Here is a 23,266-nt window from a genome sequence, read left to right as displayed (position 1 = left end):
TGTTCCTAAACAGTGAATTACCAGGAAGAAAAGAAGTCTCCCCCAAAGCAAGTTGCTGCTCACCAGCATGGCAGAAAGTTGTTGGATGGAGACTGCTGATTGTTCAAACTGAAGACATCACTTGAATCAGGGAGGCAAAAGCAAAGCGTCCAGTTGACAATATTAAAAATGTTATTCATCAATATTTTTATTTGCTTCACAAATATATTTTTTCTTTAGGTAATTCCTCTGTTTGGTTTTGAAGGATTATTCTAGTGTAGGCTGGAAATAATATTCAGATGCTTTCAGCTGAGGAATGCTGTTTCATTCTGTTTCTGTTGCTTATACCTATCAGAGAGTTGTAGAAACTGAGGCATTATGAAGGTTTTATAAAACTTCCCATGTGCTCTGCAACTTGTAGCCCTTTTATAGGTATCCAGTAGACTTTGCCCTATCTTAGCACCATTTCTTTCCTTTTGGCAGAAATACAGAGAATTACCAAAGGGAGGAGGGAAAGAGGTTTGTATATAATCTCTACTTGATTTTAGGTGTCTATGTTTTAAAGGAGAATCTTCTGTATTGGCAACCTCTTATGACGAAAATCCATTGCAATCACTTTGTGGACCTTGATACAAAACTAATTAAAAACATAAGTTTACTTGAATTTTTTCTTTCTTTGACTTCTAAGATCCACATCTGTGGCACCATGAATCGTTGTGAGGGGAATGGCTGCTGTAGTAGCAGCATTTGCTCTGGTTTTCCAGGAAACATAGTTAAGTCAGACTGTAGTGTAGGAAGGGCCACAAAGTTGGTGAAGGGTTTGGAGAGGAAGCCATGAGAGGAGTGGATAATGTCACTTGGTTTGTTCAGACTGGAGAAGAAGAGACTGAGGGGAGACCTCATGGCAGCTACAGCTTCCTCACAAGGGGAGGAGGAGGGCCAGGTGCTGCTCTCTTCTCTCTGGTGACCAGTGACAGAACCCAAGAGAATGGCAGGAAGATGTGCCAGGACAGGTTTAGGTTGAACATTAGGAAAAGGTTCTTCCCCCAGAGGGTGGTGGAGCACTGGAAGAGGCTCCCCAGGGAGGTGTCACGGCCCCAAGCCTGACAGTGTTCAAGAAGAGACTGGACAACACCCTCAGACACATGGTGTGAACTGTGGGGTTGTCATATGCAGGGACAGGAGTTGGACTCCATGATCCTTGTGGGTCCCTTCCAACTCAGGACATTCTGCGATTCTGTGAAGGAAGATTTAAATGATCCAGGGAACAGTTTCAAATGGAGGAATCTTCAGTGGGTCACTTGCTGTCAGTGACTTTTTGGCCTGATTCTGCACCATTCTGCAAAGTGGCTGAAGCATCACCATATTGCATCTGTGGCCTGTGCTATTCAAACAGCAGATATTTCAGACAAGCACAGATAAATTTTCCTATTCTCTGAGAGAAGTAATGCAAATCAGAATGTCATTTTTTATCTATTATATTCCTAGAGGACAGCGTGCATGGGTGCTTTTCTTATGAGGCTGTCTATGCTGCAGAGAGATTTAATTTTCAGCGGGGAATGTATTATGCAGCTTATTTTATTGCAAATTTGTTTAAACAGCTTTTAGCTTTATATTTTTTCAGTTAGGTAATGTAACTTTAGATACTAATTGCATAATTGGCTTGATATGAGTCACACAGATTTAAGGTACAGCACGCCTGGTTTGACTGCTTGTTAGCTTTAAGTGGCTTTACACGATAGGTGCCCTACAACTGAGTTTAACTCTTTCATTTATTGAGTTCTCTTCCAAATAATTTTTGTCTGAGGAAAAAGGATTTTCTTGGTACTCATGGAATTGGTGTCTTCATGAAGTTTTGTTATTGGAGTATGCATGTTTTGTGGATTGGTGTAAGTCCTAACTGGTACACCAATGCAATGAAATAACGTGATTCTTAAAACTCAAAAATGAGCGCATGACACAGAGAGCATCTTCTCTACCTATTTCTTGTAGTTTCATTTTCTGTTAGAGGATAGTGGGGGGGATCATTTTCTAGTTACAATCTGTTTTCAAAATAATGAGCATCACAGCTAAGATTCCTTCTTTGTCCCTTCATTTCACAGGCCTAAAAGATGCTACAGGCTCTGAGAGTGATGGTGGTGACTCTTGCAGCACAAAATCAGAAGGAGCCAATGGAGGCACGACAATCCAACCCAAAAAGGTGAAGGGTGTTGGCTTCGGAGATATCTTCAAAGACAAACCTATAAAGCTACGACCAAGGTCAATAGAAGTTGAAAATGATTTTCTCCCAGCAGATAAGGTACGTGTCAGTTCTTAATTCTCTCTTGGTGTTTGAAGAAGTTTTCATCCCAAAGTTCTAAATTCTGTCACTGGTCAAAACATGAAGCTTTATGGTCATTATTTCCTAATCTTTCTGTGGACAAGATTCTGCTTTTTTTCTTTTGCCACAAACCCAAAAGTGGATTCCAGTGAGATTTGCTGCCTGTGAGAACTGTTATGTTGCTTAAAGGTTTACTCCTCTGTTAGAGAACTCTTTCTGGTAAAGAACAAAACTGGAGAGGCTTTTCATGTTTTTACTTACTCAGATTAAGGTAAAAAGAAATTTCTAATTCTTATGTAAACTGTCACCATGCCGTCAGTTTGCTTTAAAAAAAAAGAAGCTTTGGCAAATACATAAATACCTAGTTTATTAAAGGATTAGTAAAACAGAAAGCATATTATTTATGGATTTGTTCTATGTGACATAAAAAGAAAGTCCTGAGGCCAACACTTGGGGAAAAAATTTACTTTCCGACAAATTGAAGCAGGCCATCTTTTTAGAGAGCACTCTTTTTTCCAAAGCCTCCAAAACTATCACTAAGTAAATTAGAAATAGAGAGACTAGAAAGCGAAATGAGGTGTTTTGAATAAACTGGAGGAGGCAAACTTTTTGTTGGTTCATTGTTGTTTGTTTGTTTGTTTGTTTGTGGTTTTGTTTGTTGTTTTGGTTTGTTTGTGTTTTTTGGTGTTTTTTTTATCTGTTTTTTTTTTAAAGGATTGATAACTCTGAGATATATTCATTAGGGAAACAAACAAATAAGTGCATTTGTTCCTAATGAAGTAACAACTAAAGAAAAATCTGTGAAATCCTTCCTTTAAGTGAACAATTAGATTTGCAAAGTGTTACTGATACACTAAGTAGCGTTAGAAGGCTTCCACAGCCTCTATTTCTGCTGTAGCTGTAGTTATGTGGTGCGTTTTCTTTGGCTCCATGGTGATATTAAGAAGCTCCTGGGCAGCTGCTCTTGTTCCCTGGTGTGGCAACTTCTCACCTTTTGAGTTGTGCTTGTCTGTAAAACCAGATGCTTTAGGAATTACATCTTTTGGCCCAAAAAGCTTTTATTTTTTTACCTAGATCATTTGCATGGCCTGGTTTATAGCACAGCACCCACCCCCACATCCACCCTGAGTTATAGTGGTACAGCAGAAGGGGAGACCCTGCAGAGGCATGGCAGAAACTTAAGTTAGTTATATTGAGGGAGTTTTAGTTCATATTTTATGACAGACTGCAATTTACATTGTCTGTAAGGAGGGTAGTGGAGAGCTAGGATAATCTAAGCAAAGGAAAAACCTAGATTGAATTACTCCTTAACCATTGCTGACTTCTTTACAGTCTGCAGGGTACCCTGCTTGCCTTCTGTTTCTGGGTGCGCTTATTGACTCTCGTGCAGGGCATGCTTAACGTGCAAGACCAAGAGATGCTGAGCTGTATTCCAATGGCACCTCATCAAAGAAGCCCCCCGGGATACAAGATAGGGCCAGGCCAGGCCTGGCAGTGCTCACTGCTCACTGACCACTGAACCTTCTTCCTGCCAGAGTGATGGAGTGGGGTAGAGAGCAGTGAAGTCAGCTTTGCGTGGAGCCATCAAGGTCTCTATCCTCAGCGTGGTTTATTTGTGACCCTGACAACCTGCCAGTGTTTAAGGTGCAATTATGCTTTGTGAAAGATTTGAAAGTATGCTGAAAAAGAATCTTCCCAGCACGTGAACTTGGTTAATAAAAGGTGTTTTGTTTTTTTTTACTCTATTTTAGAGCATTTTTGTTTTTACCATTTGATGGCTGCCTGTGATCTTGTTCATACAAGTCCTGTTTAAGGAAAATTGCTTTTTTGTATAGGAAGCACCTGATAGCAGGCAGACTTAAACTCATGCATGGGTGTACTTAAACCTGAGGATTTTTTTTGACTCAGGACATAAAACATTCTGAAGCATCAGGAAATGTCTGTTTTAATAATACAGTTCTACAAGAGATGAGTTTTAAATTATACACTTTCCCACATCTAAGTATGTAAAGGAAATACACAGTAGAGGAAGAAAATCATGTAAGATAAACACACTATTATAATTTACATTATAATAGTATTTATAATTGGTGTGTAACGTAAACATTCACATGTGATGTGATGTGAATGTAGGTGATGTATATGTAGGCACGGACCAGAATTCAAGTGTTGCACAAAATTCAGTTCTCTTGAGTCTGATATAGGCAAATTAGAATTTACAAATGATAAGGCCTTGTTAATGCCACATGAGGATTTCTTGTGTCTGCAGTTTACTATAATTACAGCTATTGCTAGAGTAGTGATTGTAAATGGGAACTGGTTAAAGTAAATTACATATCCTTTGGACTCTGGAGTACCTTGTTTTAATGTGAAGTGTTCGCAAAGTGTTTATGAAGTGGCATTCATTCCCTGAAGGGAATTCTTACTCTATAATAATGAAAAGTCTTACCTTTGTTTTTCACAAAGAACAAATATTTGTGTAGCATAAGTAAATTGGTTTGTTACCCAGAATTTTCAGAATATTTTTAAAATTCTCCATCCTACCCACAGACCTTTCTTCCTATATCATCAGATTTCACCTGAAGTTGTCATGGTTTATGGAAAATAATGGCTTCATTTTTGTAAACAAAATCCATTATTTGTGTTTCAGGTGTGTAGCTAACTAAAAGCAACACATCTTTGCCGTTGTTGCTTTTTTCCTGTCTAGAGTCAGGCTGGTTAACCTTTGAGCAGTGCCCTTCAGAGGCTTCAGCACCATCATCTTTGCCTGCTTGTGGTACCAAAACATGATGCACTGACACGTTTGGTTACGGTTGCAAAACATTAACCTCCCAAGTACTTCTCTCCTGGCTGCAAGAAATTCCTCCCTCATCATTACTATGTTCTTTGCCATTTAATGCTGGCTGAGAGAGAGAATCCTGCATTAAGTTTGTCATTCCAAGCAAGGTCATATTTAGCTTGAGGGCTCTGCATACTGGATCAAAAGTCTTGCAATGTATGATGCAGAGTGCCAAATCAGTACAATGTTTTCTCTAGCAATGTTGTTTTTAATGGGATCTTTGCCCTGGTACGTGCCTTGCTCATTTACAAGTATCCTCAGTTTTTCAATAATTTGTAATCTTTTGAAGAAGCAGAAACAATGCCTTTTTTCTTTTTTTTTTTTTTTTCCCTCCGAGTTTGGAGACCCTAAAACTTGCTTCTTCTTGATGCGGTTATTGATGAAGCATCTTATGTATTACTGTAATGATACTGCTACCTTTTGATTTAAAATATTTAACCACTACTGATTTTTTTAAACATCAATAAATTACTGTGAGGATTTTATAATGTTGGATTACTTAGAACAAGATAATTCCCACGGAAAATGTCAGCCCCATTTACAGAAGAATCAGCAGAATCTCATTTTGTTGGCGTTATCACTTGGTATTCTAATGTGTTTTCAGTTTTATGAATCATAAGTTTAAATCATCTTTCACGCAGAGGTGATATGTATTACTGAGGTGTTAAGAATGCTTTTACACAAATATTGGCAGGCTTATGAGGACAGAAAGGATTGCTGCCAGCTGAGCAGAAGCAGATGCCATGACGCTCTTCTATAAATTACTGGGCAGTTTGATGTGCTCCAAGTGTTAGCCCAGTGGTAACAATGTAGGATATCATGGCCCTTGTCTTTTAAGGTGATCAATAAACTCTCTAAAGACAAAACTGAGGAATTGTAGTGAAACCCCATTGGTTTTATAGGTGTGCAGAATTCATTGCTTTGCTGTTCTTTGTTCTAAAAATCACATTATCCTAGGCAAATTATTGATGCAGTTGTGGGAATTTAATTGGAGCAGTGCCATCTGAGCTGTGCTTTTTTAAAAAAATAAAATAATCAAATACTTGCGCTTTGTAGTTCTTTTCTTTGCCTGTTTGCATTGATGGATTGACCACTGGCCATGTATAACTGGAATCAAATTCCTTGGCTCTGTCAAATTTCAATTAATAATTGCTGTAAGTGAACTTATTTATAATGCTTCATGTGACTGAAGACGTAGCTTGCTGACAGATTAATTTTTTAAAAGAAATACAATATGTATCTAGGTAAGTTGTGTCTTCTGAGAAAATTCAGTGTAACACGGTTAAAGTAGCACAAGTTTTATGGTCAAATAGACATGCCTGTTTCAATGTCCTACTTTTACTCATGCAGCCTCAAGACATTTATACAGGTGTTTATGCCTTTTTTTTTCCTTTTTCATTTTGTAGTAGCTTATCTAAAACTTCTGTTTCTAGGTTGGGCTTCCTTCCATTACGATCTATATGTGCTTCCGTTCTTACAAGCTATCACTTTTTCCTCTCCTGTATCTAAAAATAAACCACAAAAAGTGTAGGAAAATTAATTCAAAATTTTCCATTTGAGATATATTTGTAGTTTTCTTCAGGCAAGACATTCATAGTTGGCTAGCAGTGGTGAATTTGAGCAGACCTAGATTTCATTAACAGCCTTTGATGAGGTCACATGAGTGTTTGCCAGAACTTAATGTAAATTATACTCAACCATCAAAGTGGGGAATGTTATAGAGACCGTAATGATTTAGTGTAAAGGAGTAGGCTGTCATGGATGTAGATCCAACAACTTGCAAGATCTAGTTAGCTGATATTTGGGGTCCTTCTCACTGCAAAGCACTGAATGTATACAGAAATGTTCATTTCTGTGTTTATTTAGTATGTTTGGGACAGAAGAAATTGAGAAGAAATAATGGAAGTAGACACAAGAGCTATAAGGGCTAGAAGCTCATGTCAATTATTGACTCTACCTGTCCTCTGTAATAAGATAGAAGTTTATAAACCCTGAGCCTGAGTGCCTGCAAGCTCTGAATTTCTATTTTGAGTTGGTGAGCTGGGGACCCAGAAGCCGTGGTGAATGCTTTGCACTGACAGTCATGTCTTTCCCACACCTGTTCTGTCAGCTCCTGTCTGCTTGCTTGTAGAAAACATTTTCCCCCTTAATTTTTCAGTTGTCATTTAAAAAGAAATCTTGGAGAGATGCAAGTTGGAGGCTCCTCCTGGCGTTTCTAAACCAGCCAATATTGTGTCAGCGCTGCCCAGCAGCACCCATGGTGCACAGCTGGCACTGGCTGCGGGTGCCGTACATGTTGGTCTGCGCTTCCTACGGCACAACTCGCTGCTGCTTGCTGTTCCTCTCCAACGCCTTTGGAGGTGCTTGCTCCCCTAACAGAAATGTTGAAGCCAGTGTTCAAAATACTGAGACAATGGAAAATATAGATGCGAGCAAAACCCCCGGTACTGAATAGAAACGCTATTAAGAATGCCTGCTGAGGCAGAGAGCGTTTCTCAGCCCTCTGCTGTGCACGTGTAGCACTTTGCACTTGAAAGCACAGGCTCCTGGTGTTCATTTATTCAGAGACAGTCATCAGTGATGGCAGCAGCGGTCGTGGCAAGCATCAGCCGCATGTCAAACTCTGTGTAGGAGCAGAGGGAAGCACTCAGCTGTTTAAGCAGCATTTGTGTTTTGCCTTCAAGTTGCTGTCTGCTGTAGTCTGGCATCCCTGCCCTCACCATTTATTCTAGTGCTGTCTTGTGAGGGAAGATACAGGGGAAAAAGGATGCTGACTTCTTTCTGTCGCTGTCATGAGAGCCAGGCTGTCTACAGCGGGGGCTTGCTCCTCCGCTGGTCTAACTTGCCATTCCTTGGGAAACAGGATTTATGTGTTTCTTTATTATGCAAAAAAATAGTACATGTTTGCAAATGGTGGCTGATGTTCATGGAGCACTGTGGATGTTATAAATAAGTTATTTATAACAGCATTACTCTTTCTGGAGCAACTAATTCACAGCAATAAGAAGGAACGGTAGGGGAAGTATTGTTGGCTCATGAAATGAGGGACAGTCAAAAAGCAGCGTGACCCCTTTGGGGAGGCTGACTCAAAGCAGGACTTGGTACCAAGGGAACAGAACGGGAAATGGGAAATTAAATTTAAAGAGAAGAAACAATTTGATACCTTGGCTGGCAGTGAGTCTCTGCTGAGTCACTGAACTGTGCTACGTGATTGAAGAGTGACTCCTGATCTCCTCTGTACTTCCTGCCCTTCCCTGCTAGCCCACCAGATATCTGTGCTTTCATGTTTTCTCACTTTGGTTTGTAAGAATTCAAGCTGCCTGAACAAAGTTGTCCAGGTATTGGTGACGTGGTTCAGCTTCGACATCAGTCTGCACTGGCCGTTTTTGGCGGAGGAGGTTTCCCACACCATGGTTTGTGCTGCTTGTGATTTTTTTTTTTAGGCTTTTGTTTTTAGGAAAGTACCTTTTGGACTCTAAATAAATGCAAGATAGTCATTGTCTGTGCCAGGAGACTTCATATATGTGTTATTAGTCTTTATTCAGAAAATATTTGTCCGTATGAAAGAAACACATCAAGCATATGAATGAAAACCATTTTCACATTATGTTCCTGACTTGAACTACTTGAAGAGCCTCTAAAAACAGCAGCAGAGTAATGTAAGAAGTATTGATAGTACCAGAAGTTACTCTTAAAACTAACAAGGAAAATCTGGTCTGTTCTCCTAAGGGAGCTCACTGGCCTTCTGAATTCTCCTAGAGGAGTGCTCTCCAGGAGGGAATACTCCTGATTTTTCAGTCGTGGTTTTGATTAGGAAATCTTACGATGCTTCTGTCTGAAAAACAGGATGTGTAGGTTTAAGCTAATGCAATTTGATTTCATAATAGGGAGAGAATAAAAGTATATATGTTGTAAGTTGCTGTGGATCAGCTGATGATTGGTAGCTTGCTAATCACAGTAAATCTCTGAATTTCAGTTGAGTCTGTACCATTACCAAGTCTTATACCCCCCCAAACATTTTAAAAGAATGGTTAAAAAACCCCAAATGCAGTGCTTTAAAATCAAGTTTAAAGTAGTTTAATATATAGCTGATTTGCTGAGTTTCAGAGATACTTGATGGAGACATAAACTGAATTTCTAGGAAATATTTGTCTCATGTTTCTAATTCAGAATGGAGAAAATGCCTCAGAAAGTAACAGTACTGACATGCAAGCTGGCTTTTTTTGCGGATAAGCTTCAAGAGAACTGGTTCAAGAATCAATGCAATATAGTATATCTAGAATAGCAGTAAAATCTACCTAAGTAAAATCTAATTGATACAAATTGATATAAAATGATTTAAATTAATATAATGAAGGCATTAGGAATAAACAGTTTTATAAACTGTGTCTTAGTGTTTCTAAGTAAAATGAATTTTTTTCTTGCTCAACTTGTATTGTGTCCAATAATTTAACTTTATTTTTTAATTACTACATCTGAGTTGTTAATTTTTTTAATCTTTAAAAAGTTTATAAAAATTCTAATGAAGTGATATTTGATATTATTTGTACACAGGAACTTTGAAAATTGAAAGAACAAGTACGGTTATGCAAAAAAATAAAATAACCTGTCTGACTTTGGAAATTACGTAAACAACTTTCATGTTTGATGCGGTGTTAAAAAGGCTGATGGATGTAAACCAAACCGAATATAACCTCTAATTTGCCAAGAGTACAATTCGTACACTCATCTTTTGCAGTCTATTCAGCTTCATTAGTTTGTGGAATTTTTCTGAGTGGGTTTCCTTTTTTTAATTTTCCCTAGTCAGGAATTATTTTTAAAAGTCATACTTGATTGTGGTACTTCTACTTTTATAATACTCATAAATTGTATAAACTATAAATGTGTTACAGATTATTTTTCTCTTAAAACAAATACCATTTTTATTTTCTGTTTTCTGGAAGTGAAAGTAATGTTGTATTTTAATATAATTTTAAAATAATTAGTGATTGGAAAACAGAAATCTTGAGGAAGGGGGTTGCAGGCTCAGGAAGCTGCCTGACTTCGCTCTGAGTCACTCCTGAACCTGTTCTGCAACGTGGTGGAGGCACAGGGAGTGTTGCTGCAAGAGATCTTGCCTTTTCTGTGAGCCATCGTCTCTTGCTCATTTCCATTCTTTGAAACATCTTGATTTTTTTTCTGGAGATCTTTACTTGCAGTGATAGTCCTGCTCAGATCAGCTGTGATTTACTTTTGGTATAAGGCTAAAGGGGATCTCAGAGATCATCTACTCAAAGCCTCTCAAGTGGATTGGGACCAAATAGATATATAAAAGTAAACCTCAGGGGATAGCCATTTTTAAAAAAGCATCCAGAGAAGAAAATTGTGTATCCTCCCCATGTTCTCATATTTCATTCTTGTAGCAGAAAATATATTGTAATATCCTGGCTCTGCAAAATAATTATTTTCTTGTTCTTTTTTTGTTGTTGTTGGAAGTATGATTAACAATTTATTGTCCTCCCCTTTAAAATCTCTATACTGTCTAAATTTGTCATGTTCTTTCTTACACTGGTTCTTAAAACTAGAGACAACCAATTTTTTTGCTTTTATCTTCTTATTCTGTCAGCTTGGAGGCTTTTTTTCTTGTCCCATAATTCTACTGGCACTCCCATGAGAATGCCTCTGTAGGGAATGTGTTGAGTATGCCTTAGTACGTCCATAGTAGATGTATTTGTGTGTAAATGCTTACCGAATAGTATATCAGGTCAAATGGGAGTGAGAGTGTATCTTGTGGTTTGCTTCAATATAAATCTTTAATTTCTTCCAGATTCTCTAAGAAGCCCATGATGTGTTTCCCTCCCTTGCCCTTTCTCAGTAATTTTAAAGTTGAAATGTCTGTGAGGAGGCTGTATTAAGAATTTATAAGATTTTCATGGAACAGAAAATCATGGAACAGTTTCTTGATCATCTTTCTTTAAAAAACAAAAGCCAGAACAAAGGCATAAATGACATGAAATTTCATCTTTTTTTTATTATTATTTATATTTTTTTTAAACAAAGAGACCAATAAACTCAGAATTTGTCATAAGCTTCGTAAGCTCATTTTTTTCTGTAGAGTTATTTGGAAAATTTTCTGCCTGGGTCATTCACAAAAAGTCTATACATCCTCATTCACATTGCCTTTCCTAGCTGTTGGTCTGAAGAAGCCAGGAGAGACTAGGCTGCCTTGGGAAAGGAGAGGAAACTTCTCTCTGGGAGTGAGCAGAGGTAGGAAAAGCTCCAGATTTCCTGTGATATAAACAAGTGGAACCTTTGTTTCCCCGGGATGGCCTGGAGTGTGAGTCAGTGTCAGGGCTGGGCTCCCGCTCTCGCTGAGCTGAGGTCATGCAAGGAAGGGGCAGGACTCCAGGGCTCTTCTTGGACACTTGGAGCTGCTGAAAGGCAGCTTGGCTTCACAATGGGAGAGGAGGTATTTCTTTTACAATTAGTTATTTGGGGTTTTTTCTGTGACTGTTTAAAACTGTGTCATAACATATCTTCTGCAGAGCACAGGATTCGACTACAGGGGTTTTAGTTCTTCTGTACGCTTTGCAGATGCTGGGTAGGTAAAAAGTGAAGAGAAAGAGTACTGGGGATCCAGAAGTCCATTTCTGCTATAGAGAACCGTATCAGAATAGGGGGTTACTTTTGTGTGAAAACATATTCTGTCCTGGCTCTGTTTAGCTTAAGTTTTTTTTCCTTTTGGACTGTTTGGCTATTAAACTTGCACAGATGTTTTGTATTTCTATATGATTTGGTTTCAGTTTTCTTACTCTAAAGAATAATGTAGGTTTACAGTTAAGCAAGACTAGTTGCACAGTCTTTAGGATGTGTTGCTCTTTCAAATGTTTACATAGTAAACAAAAATTCACCCCCCCCCTTTTTTTCCTTCCCAAATGCAATAATAAGGTTGCACTTCTTCTTTTTGGCAGAAAAAAGAGAAGGAGCTTTACTAATTCCTCTTCTGTGTGAGATGACATTTGGAGTCTTCTGTACAAATGAGGAAAACTGATACGAATGGGTTTTTTTGAGAAAATTATATTGAGATAATAAAATCTAAATAGCAATTATCCTTTCCTTCAAGAAACAGCAAGGAAAACTGGAGTCAACTGATGCTTGTAAAATTTTATAGGAAGCTGAATGGAGAGACACCAAGTAAACTGCTTAATGATTTGCAGATACTTTGGGGACTCTTAGTAGAAAAAAGTAAATTTCTCTCAACTTTGGCTTCTCACGGCTGAAGTCAGTAACCTATGTGCAGAGGTGAAGCTACAAGTTTTCTGAGTTGCCTTTTCTCTTAAAATGTGCCATGTGTTTTTCTTTTTTTACTGCCTTAAAAAAAAAAAAAAAAAAAAAAAAGAAAAAAAAAGAGGAAGGAGGAAAGGAAGAGTGCAAAGGGATTACAGGCCAGCCAGGCACTCAGTGGGATAAAAAGTCTGTAGGCCAAGATACCTTTTTAACTCCTTGTTGCATGTGTTTTTATAGGAGATCAGTGGCATTCTGTGTTTCTAAAACAGTTCTTAAATACAGTGGACATGAGCTTATATTATTACAGTTGGTTGACTGAATGCTTTGTAAAAACTTTCTGATGAAAGCCAAGGAGGGGGAGAGAGGCCCCAGCTCCTGGAGAGGACGTTCTTATGCAACTGTGACTGGTGGCCAAATAGTGGCTGCTGGTTCCTGCTTTCTGCTGGGCCTGGGCTATTTGCCACTCGCTGGCCACCCAAAGAGCAGTAGACATCCGCATATACAGCTTACTATTTCTTCTGCAGCAGTCTCTGTACCTGAAGCAATGGCTGAAAAGCCGAAATACATATTAGTCATTTTCCATTTGTGTTTTGAGTCTCTCAGCTTCATTCAAAGGAAAAGAGATGAAAATCCAGTCAGTTGAAAGAGTACTGGATGGAGATGCTAACGCATTTTGCTTTGGCACTTGTTCTGCAGTTTTGCCTGTAAGAATTTAAAATAAAATTATCTCACTGTTTTGCTTCAGTAACTTCTGTCCTGATTTCAGTGATGCAAGGTGAGGGGAAAAAAAAAAGAACACTAAAAAATGCAAATTAAAGATAACATGAGGAGAAAAGAGAAAATATAATCCAAGAATGGAAGAAATATTTGCTGTCAGCACTAAGTCTGGGACTATCTCCATGACAGTATGGGTTTAGTCTTTTTTTTTAATCACTGAATTTGAAAAATATAGTTGAACACCTACTTGGCAGTTTGTTGTCAGCATCATAAATTTCACAAAAGAGCAAAGAAGTATCATTGCCACTTTAAAAACAAAGATATTAGAGAAGAGCCATTCCCTGCTTATTGTTTTCCTAGACTATTTTTTTTCAAGAGATTAAAGTAGCTGCACAGCGCTCTTTACTGCTGCAAAAGGAATTGGCGATCCATGTAGCGGTTGTAAGGTTCACTAATTTCCCAAAAGAGGGAGGTTTCATAACAGCAGTTTCTAAGCTGGATGGTACAATCTGGATCGTGCCAGTTACCAACAGCAATCTGGACAGGCACAGTTCTCCTGGGAGAGTAGGAAGGAATTTCATTGACTCACTGCAGACTGGCTAAGGGATTTTTCCTAGAAGAGATAGGAATTAATTGTGAACTGCAGCCTGAAAATGGTAAAATTCATGGTGAAGTGTGCGAGGGGACATGATCTTTTACATTTGTGTGAGCCACAGTCAGTGAAACGGGAAAACAAAAAATAAAGCAGGGAAGAAAGAAGACTTATCTGCTCCAAAAAATACTTACTATCTTTACAAAAGCACCTTCTAGCATTGCAAATCTGTAGTTTTAGGAAGAAAGAACATGAGTGCGTTCATATAACTCATTTAGAAGTGCATCCTTTCAGTGCTTTGAGATGAGGTAGTTGGGAGAAACTGCTGTGTGGCTTTCATTCTGCATTTGCCTTTTTTAAAAAAAAAAAATAATTTCATTTACTAAAGTGTTTTTCCTCATCAGTGATTCTAATATGTCTTGCTCCATTTGTTTCAGCAGCATCTACCTAATCTAAACTCTTACATTCACTTTCTCACCATTAACCTTTTGGGAAGCCAGATTTTTAGTTCATTAATGATTTGAAACTGACAGCCTGACATCATCAAATGTCAGTGTTAGAAATCAGGACACATAACCACGGGCGTAGTTATATGCGGTGCTTTATTTCAGCGCTGGGAAACCAGGGGTTCGCACCCAAAGCTGGCTTCGACCACTGATTTGAACTTTACTACATTTATACAGTTTGGTTACATCCATATTCATTAGAGTTACAACGTGTATACTGCATATTCATAAGGTTACACAATTATTTCACAATATCAGTTGCAACACCTTGGAACTACCCTAAGCATGCGCAGTGTCCTCTGGTGGTCGTTTTGGGGGTCTTCAGGATGAAGTAAGTAGTCTTCATCACTAGTGTACTTTTCACCTTTCATCACAGCACATGCGCACTCTTCACAAAATTATATAAATTCTTGGATGATAGTAAATGTACCTTCTCAGCACATCCTATCTTCGCGAGATAAGATAAGTACTAACTTTTAGTTCTCTAAAATATGAAACTCATATACAACCTGCATAGTTTTTAAGATAAGGTAAGAATCTTGGATACAGTTTGCGAAGCAAAGTGCAGCTAACTGTAACATCAGGATTCCAAATTTTACAGAAATGTGTTATAAAGCTTGTGAATTAAGACACATAGGTCTATCTCTAGCACATCACAGTATCACAGTATGTTTGGGATTGGAAGGGACCTCAAAAGATCATCTAGTCCAATCCCCCTGCTGGAGCAGGAACGCCTATGTGAGGTCACACAGGAACATGTCCAGGCGGGTTTTGAATGTCTCCAGAGAAGGAGACTCCACAACCTCCCTGGGCAGCCTGTTCTAGTGTTCTGTCACCCTTACTGAGAAGAAGTTTTTTCTCAAATTTAAGTGGAACCTTTTGTGTTCAGCTTGATCCCATTACCCCTTGTCCTATCATTGTTTGCCACCGAGAAGAGCCTGGCTCCATCCTCGTGGCACTCACCCTTTATATATTTATAAACATTAATAAGGTCACCCCTCAGTCTCCTCCAAACTGCATCAAGCCATATCGGTAGAAAAAAAGCCACTCCACTGCGCTCCCTGCCCGTAATTTGAAATTTTAAGAACTTGCCAAAATACCAAGTTACAAAGCTTTAGAGTCTGAACTCAACTGCTGGTTGAACAGGTTTAACTGTGGAGAATATTTATGTAAAAAGCAAAATGTGCACTCTTCTGCTCTCCAAGCTACCTAGAGTTTTAATGAAAATGACGTTTCACTGCTCATATTCATATTCATATTCATTCATGATTTTTTCCTACCTCCTTTTCCATCTAGGAAGTTAAAATAAAAAATTTGCATTGTATATTTTACCTACTTATTTCTTTGACCGTTATTTGAAATAGCACATATTTCTCTGGTGACTTGCATAACGCTAATGAAGATACTCTTCATCTGTGGTTTGTAGACTTCTGGTGATCTGCGAAACACCTGGTAGTTTTAGCACATGGATAGCTGGATTGGACATTTGGTGCTGGCTCAGGTCATTTCATAATGGAGCTCAGCAGCTGCAAACAAGAATTAAAGTAATTTTCCATTTAAGCAGTTCTGAAATCACTGAAGAGATGTTTTGTAGTTGTAAGTGGGAAGTTAGGAGTCAGTGAAACAGTCCCTCTGATTAAATGTCTTTCCCATTATGAAGGTTTGAAACTCTCCTTTTAATGCAAAAATATAAATTACATGAACATGGAGGATATAAACAGTTACAGGTCAGCATAAACATCAGTACCATTACTGAGGGCGCAGTGTGGATTCATACACTGAAATATTGAAACACTGTGCATCTGAAGACATCTTAAGTCTATAGCACTTTCTCAGAGAAAGTCAGAGACTGTTAAAGCCTTTTCCGGCTGCTTGACAGAGTCAAATCTATTCAGGAGGTCAGTAAGTTGTTCCCAGCGCTTCACTGATAGTGTTGTGGTAGATGTAGTCCATCTTGCAGGTCAGAAGTTTGAGGTGGCTAAACAGGAAATGTCAATGTGTATTTCTGTACAGCAGCTTTGTCTTTTTCATTACAGTAGCTGACTGTCAGTCCTGTGTTTCCTTTTTATAATCTTTTAAACTCACAGTGGTTTTCTCTGCTTCTTTGTGAACTACAAAAGAGGACCCAGGAAAACAGACTTACATGCTAGAAAGCATTTTCTCCATTGAAAACTTCTGTAGTGGCTTATAAACCAGAGGACTTAAATTAACCTGTAAGAGTTATTGCTTTATAATTTTGAAGACTTTTCTAATTATTTTCTCCATATATCTTTGTTCTCCCTACAGTCCTGTTTTCTTTTTAGCTGAAAAACATAAAGTTTGTTTGATAATGTTTGGTGGGAGAGAAAAGTTGGAGTAATCTTTTGAAGTTTCCCCTGTGTTATCACTTTGTTTTTTTGTCACCTTGCTTTACTTAAATTTACTATCCAAAGTGAACCGTATTCAATATTCCATTTCCGTATATTCAACAATGAGATTTCCAGGGAATCTGAAGGTCACGAGACATCTGTAGTTGAGATCAGAATTGTGCCGGAGCTGTTATCATGCCTCCAAACAGAGGTCAATACTGGAAGCCTAGGGAAGAGTGTAAGAACAGGGTAAACATACAGAGAAATTCCTGCAGTGTCTTCACAGCCTCTAGTCATTTTGAACTTTGCGTTTAATAACCCTAGTGGATTTTTTTTCCTCATCAAATCAGGTAGTCACCTTTTCATTGCATGTAACATTTTGGCATCTGTAACTCCTGTGAAGGCATTCCACTCAGCTGGATCACACGCTGTGGAAAGGAGTTCCCTCCCTTTGTTTGTTTTGAATGTGGTACCTGCTAATTTAGTCTAATAGTCCTTAATTCTTATTATTGGAAGAGATAATGAGGGAGTCCTCCCCAACTGCCTTCTCAGTACCACTCCTGATTTTCATAGACGTGTTTTTTTCAGGATGAGAAATGTGTTCCATAAGTTTGATCATTCTTGCTGACTTTCTGTCTTTTCCAGTTTCTTTAGGGACTGAGGTGGGTTATGTGTAAGGAGGGGGAAATGGGGTGAGAACTGCACACAATGATCTAGGTGTTGGATATATTTTGATAGGTCTTTCCATTGCTCCTTATTTCTTTCCAAAATATTAACAGCTACGTGTTTCAAAGTCCATTGTTTCTGTATAAAGATAGTGGATTTTTTATAGACATTTAATTGTTGTTATCAAATAAAATGTGAAGGAGTAACAAACTCTGAGCCATCAAGGAATGTAGACATAAATTGATTAAATTGTCCCAGTCTTCCGTTATCCCTTCCCTTGCTGCTATATGTCATACCTTCACCATGGTCTTATTTTGTCTTGAACATTCAGAACCACATAAATAATTTATTTTCTGTCCCAGTAAGTGATTTTATAGGTTGTCTTTGTATGTGATTTCTAAATACTTTTTGATCTAATTAAGTAAAGCACCAGTAACTTCCTGCATCAAAAATTTTAGAAGTTACAGTTATTTTGAAAAATAAAATAGTTTTTAATAAAATCAAATGTGACTGGTCCTTAAATAATCAGTGCATTTGTTTATAGGCTTGATGTAGTTTAAGGACATTAAACGATTATAACAGGTAGTGTTGCTTCTTTTTTTTTCAACTGTAAAAATGAATTACATAAGAAGAATAAGCATCTGTGATGAATTGGAAAACAAAGCATCCGCAAAGTCATATTTTGTTCTAAAATTTCTCTAGTTTGGAGACCTCTGTGCTGTTTCCTTTGCTTTGTTTACTTGCTTGTCTGCTTGGATTCCAGTGCCATCACAGTGGATGACAGATACAGCAGTTGTAAGATGCTCTGACATTCAGCACACTATTTCTAGGGCACCAAGTGAACCGACTATGGTGTAAAGTAATCACAACCTGTTTACCATTCTCTGGAATGCGAATTAGAGCATTGTAGTAGGCTTTAGACTGGCATACTATTTTTGTGTCATTATCCCCTTACCCCACTTTTTCTTTTGCATTCAAGAAATAACCTTTGTATTTGGTAAAAATCTATGTTTCTGTGTGCACACCAAGAAACATTTTTCCCCAAGATACCTTTAGTTTTTCTGTGCATCACCCTGATTCCCAAATCCTTTAACATTCAAGCAGGATTTCCTTGCTGACTACTTGAACATTGCTTTCCTCTAAAGCAGTGCTGGCGTAGTGGCTTTTTCCCAGAGTACTGATGTTCGTGAACAGTTACAGGGCCTTCACCTTTTCACTGTTGACTTCAGACAACTTGTCTGCTTTGTCCAAACTTGTTAATTGTGGTAAGAGTCATGCTGATGGCTGAAATGATGTTCATTTTCAAGGAGTTCCGATGGGATGAAAGCTTTGCTCTTCTGCTTTGTAAGACCAGGATTTTATTTGAAGGGACATCTGTTATTTAGAGATTTGCTGATTTTGTCTAGACAGAGAGGATTAAGGTGCCAGCAGTTCATATGCCCTTTGCAGCACCTAAATACAGTGTTTTGCAACCTTGCTCTAGAAGGCTAAAACCTTTCATGGGTAAAATCTTTCTCAAAAGAAAAAAATTATATATTTCTTTACAAAGATATGCTGTAATTCAGAAGGCCTATGTTCATCCAAGTCCAAAAGTCATCTAGTATAGACATCAGCTGGAAAAACTGCACTTAAGTGTGCTGGAATATGGACTATGTGAAAATGCCTTATTTTCAGATTGTCCTGTAGAATGTTATATAGCTTGACTATGGGAAAATAAACTATAGTATGAAATTTAAAAATACGTTAATTGCTTTGTTGTCTGAATTCTGTGAAATATTTGCCAAACATCCGGCTAAAAAGTTTCTGTGGGTGTGTGCCATAGCTGATCCTGTGGTCAGGGCACCCATTCTTCATGGGAGTATCATCTGGTATGTAGAGCTGAGTACTTGAGTGTTATTCATATTTTGTCTTGCGAATGATGTAAAGGTCAGCAGTACTGCAACCTTTCCTTGGGTTGCCCTGAGCATAGTCAAAATGTGACATGCTGGCTCCAGGATCTGTTATAGCACACTGTGCCATGCTCACCATGCTTTCCTGGTGAGCTTAAGCTGGTATAAAGAAGCACTGCACCTTAGAGTTGCACCTTATCCCTATGACCATAAATTTTCCTGCCACAGTTCTACCCGAATGTTTGTGCAGCTGTTTAGTGAAGCAGATAACATTAAAACTCTATGTTGGTCTTCCTTATCCTCTGCAATACTGTTTTACATGGATTAATTCCTTCCTCTCCCCACAGAGACATGCTAATGCCATGGCCGAGAGGAGGAGTGGTGGCAGGAATCCATGGCCAAGGGTGGCTCCCTGGGGACATGGCCATCTTTGGGTGGGCTTGGGTGGTGACCAGGCTGTTTCCTGTCTCTTGCTCATAGCAAGTGAATTATGAGACACCTTTGAGACACCAGTTATGAGATATCCTCTCTCTCTGCTCATACTTAGAGTAAACTAGGGGCAGGAGAATAAAAAAGGATTTTGCTTGCCTGTGCTTGCAACAGTCTGGTTGTATTCGAGGATTTGATGAACACTTGTTTCCTGGCCCATTCATTCACCTAACCTAGTTTTAAGGAAATTACACTGTGTTGTGGCTGGAACGTTCTCTTAGGCAGTGTTAGAAATGCGTGCAGCTTGGGCAGCTGAGGCTCTCTATATTAGCTGGGTGTGCACTGGGCAGATATAATATCTAGTTGGTATTAAAAAATAATAATAATTGCGGTTCAGAAGCATATGGATGGTATTTCCACCAAAGCACAGGGGCGTGGAAGGTAGGTACAGATGAAGAAGCTATAAGCTATTTTACATTACTGAGGCATTCAAATGTGAGGTAGGTGCTTAATCACACTTTCCATAAAGAATTTTTTTTCTCTGAAAAGGTTTCTTAAAATTGCCGTTACCCTCTTTGAAGTGCCATGCAGTAACCCTTTAAGAAAACTGTTAACTCTGCCTTTTGGGAAACCCCAGGACAGCAATACTTGATCACGCTGTCACAGAAAGTACTTTATGTGGAGCTGGATGTTGGTATCATGGGAAAAATTGAAATTCTGGACAGTTCTTTTATTTTATCTCTGACAGAGTAAGGGCATTTTGACATCTGAAAACCTTTGGGGTTTTTATATTGAGGATCTTCCAATTTTTTAAAAATTTAAGTTAGATCAGGTAGGATGAATAAAGGACTTGATGAAGTTCCTTAAGCACTTAAAGCATATTAGCAAAATAGAAGTTAATTTGGCTCCCCCTTCACAACACCAGCATTATACATAGTCAGTGAGAAGCTTGTTTATGTTGCTGTTCATCCAGAACTGGAACAATATAGTGACCATTTCCGCTTCTTTGTGAAAAAATATTCTCAGTTACAAAATGGACTGTTAAAAATACATTGAAGGATACAACTTTTATATTGTCAGTAATAGGGGCCTCAGATTTGCACAGAACCTATAGACAAAATTTCTCATGCATATAAACAACATTCTAAAATAGCAGTTGAATATTAAAAGGAAGTATTGTGGTCAAAGAAACAGGGCACATTTTTCCCCTGACCTAATCACTGAGATTTTCTGTAATTCTAAAAGTTCTCAGCATACATAACTCTCTTTTCCTCTCCTGTATAAAACATCAGTGCATATTGTTATATTTTCACTATTCAAACTGATAAACTATGTTAAGCTTAAACACATGAGTGCTTCCAGCTCATACAGCCCATTTTTATGAATTCTTCAATGTCTGATGTATTCCTTAAGAATATCTTCAAGGAGTTACATTTCAAGTAGCAGTTCCAAAATATTTTATCTAGGGTAGACTTCAATACTTTTTCCAGAATAAATACTCATGCTGGCTAATTTTTTTTTTCCTACTTATTCCTGAGTAAATAAGCTGTTGCTTGGAGAAGCCTATATTTGTTAATGGAGAGTCAAAGGAGAAGTATGTTCCTTTGTTGCAAAGAAGCATAGCAAAATCTTCTATATAGACCTAGCTGGTGCACAAGTGACAATTCCATTTGAATTTTGAGATGAAATGTTCTAGAGACACACAATCTGAATAACAAAAGTAAATAGACAAGTCAGTTTTCAATAACAACAGAAAACCCTGAAATATATTTTTAAAACATCCTGAAGGAGGAAACTTGATCACAGGTCTACTTTTCTTCCTCTGGTCGGGGTTGAATAATTGTGGGGAAAGGCCCAAGTGCCCTCAAGTGAGAAAATCTCACTTGTATGCTGCTCATTACATGCTCTGATTCTCTTGTGTTGCTCTCTGCTGTTACAGAGATTGCTGTTGAGCCAAAATACATAAATGAAAGGAAATGAGACTGTTTAGATTGTACTGTGACCTCATTCACACGACTTTGTGTGCCACCTCAACCACTTTTGTAATCATTGTTAATTCAGTATCAGAGGAAACTGGTCTGCAGAGACTGGGATTTCCAGTTTATGAAACTGGAGGCCATCAAGGCCTCTTCTGCTAACGGAACCTGTTATTTAGTGCTAGGCTGTCCTTCCGTTGGCTTCATAAAACCAAGCATTAAGACTGGCAGGTTGCTCTTAAATCTGTCTTATCTCTCTGAATATCTATACACCAAATCATGGTCATTATTCATGCTTTTATCAGCTATTTCTGCAGCAAGAGGGCACTTCATCCCCTTTCATCTTTTGGATTCACTTGTGAAGCGATTAGGGGGATTTGTGTCTGACAGCTAAATAATCCAATTATACATGCCTTGCAGAAATAGTGGGATCAAGATTCTGCCTGCTCTGTTGATATGTTCTGTTGTGTGTTCGGAGTCAACCTAGGCTTGGAGTCAGGAAATCTGAACCCTGTTTCCACCACATTTCTTGTGTGACAAGACTAAGCAAGTTAGAGTGAGATCTATGGAGTAACGTAAGTGAAACAAGGCTGACTGCCAACATTTGGAGGTGAGATTTCTGGTAATCAGCATACTGGAGTAGGACAGAAGGAATCTGAAATGGTACTCTTCAGGAGTGTCTCTGAACCACCAGGATAGAGATAACAGAGGCGAGGGAAATACGCTGCCATTTTTGCTGGTGCTGAAACCATTCTACAGCCGAGAACTGAAGATACACGGAACTAGAGAGAAAATTGAGAACTTCACTTGTCTTTGCAGCCTGGTGATTAGGGCACTGCTGAGACGGGGTCATTATGGGCCTTCTGGTTCATGCTGCGTGTGAGTTTTTATTACAAACATTATTGACAAAATCATGGAGTTAGGTAAATGGAGATAGAGGCTTCATCCTGGGAGATACCATGGGATGCCTGGCAGAGTTGAGGATCCTGCTCTTGGATTTGGAGTGTCTAGATGCCCAAAAAGTCCTTCAAATTCTAAATCTTGTTTTGTGCCTGTGCCCTGAAGGGGTAAGATCTGCTTGCTTCTTGGGAATGTTGAGCCTCATAGATAGCAATAAGGAAGACTAAATAATGCGAAAACTGGAGTTGTATATCAGTATTTTGCAGTGTAGACCAATGTGTTTAGAAGGGCTTGGAGTACATTTTTTTCTGAAATACAATGACCTTCTTACATGAAGGAAGAACAGAAGAGGAGGAAGAATTATACTGGAAAATTCATTTCAACCCAATTAAAGTGTTCTTTGCTGCCATGTTTCGTTTTTTAGAAGCGAAAAAGATTTTGATAAATTATGCTCGGCGTTCAACTGGAGGAGAGACCAAAATACCCTATAGTAACTAGTCCCTGAGAAGAAAAGTCTGTGTCATGGAGATGTGTGTTGGATCAGCAAGGACTTAAGTTTGGTTTGCCTGCTTCTCCTAGCCAGTAGTAAATTTGGTAAATATTTGACCAGTATGGGAGTACGTGTGATGTAAACAGTTGGAGAGTCAGAAGGAAAGTTTCTGCCTCGCATGGGAGGAGATGTGTCTATCTCCCATTTCTCTTTTCTTGTCAGAAAAATTGGTAGCTGTGATAAAATTACTTAATCTGGGACTCCCAGCACACAGATTTTAGTTATGCTTGAGCTTTTGTCCTGTTAAAGCAGAACCACCAGACTCAACAGATCATAGAGTATTCAGTGT

General features: G+C 38.5%; 1 protein-coding gene across 6 annotated transcripts in view; it reads left to right on the top strand.

Moving 5' to 3' along the window:
* The window catches only part of SH3KBP1 (SH3 domain containing kinase binding protein 1), a 228,542-nt gene that overhangs the window by 138,890 nt on the left and 66,386 nt on the right, over positions 1–23,266 (top strand). For all 6 annotated transcript variants that reach the window (XM_082054547.1, XM_082054543.1, XM_082054542.1 and 3 more), the window contains one exon: positions 2,082–2,278. In XM_082054547.1, the coding sequence (XP_081910673.1) occupies positions 2,082–2,278 (197 nt within the window). The remainder of the gene's footprint in view (positions 1–2,081; positions 2,279–23,266) is intronic.

The sequence above is a fragment of the Streptopelia decaocto genome, assembly GCF_964273445.1.
Source record: "Streptopelia decaocto genome assembly, chromosome: 1".
Classification (NCBI taxonomy): Eukaryota; Metazoa; Chordata; class Aves; order Columbiformes; family Columbidae; genus Streptopelia; species Streptopelia decaocto.
This window is presented reverse-complemented; position numbering and strand designations above follow the sequence as displayed.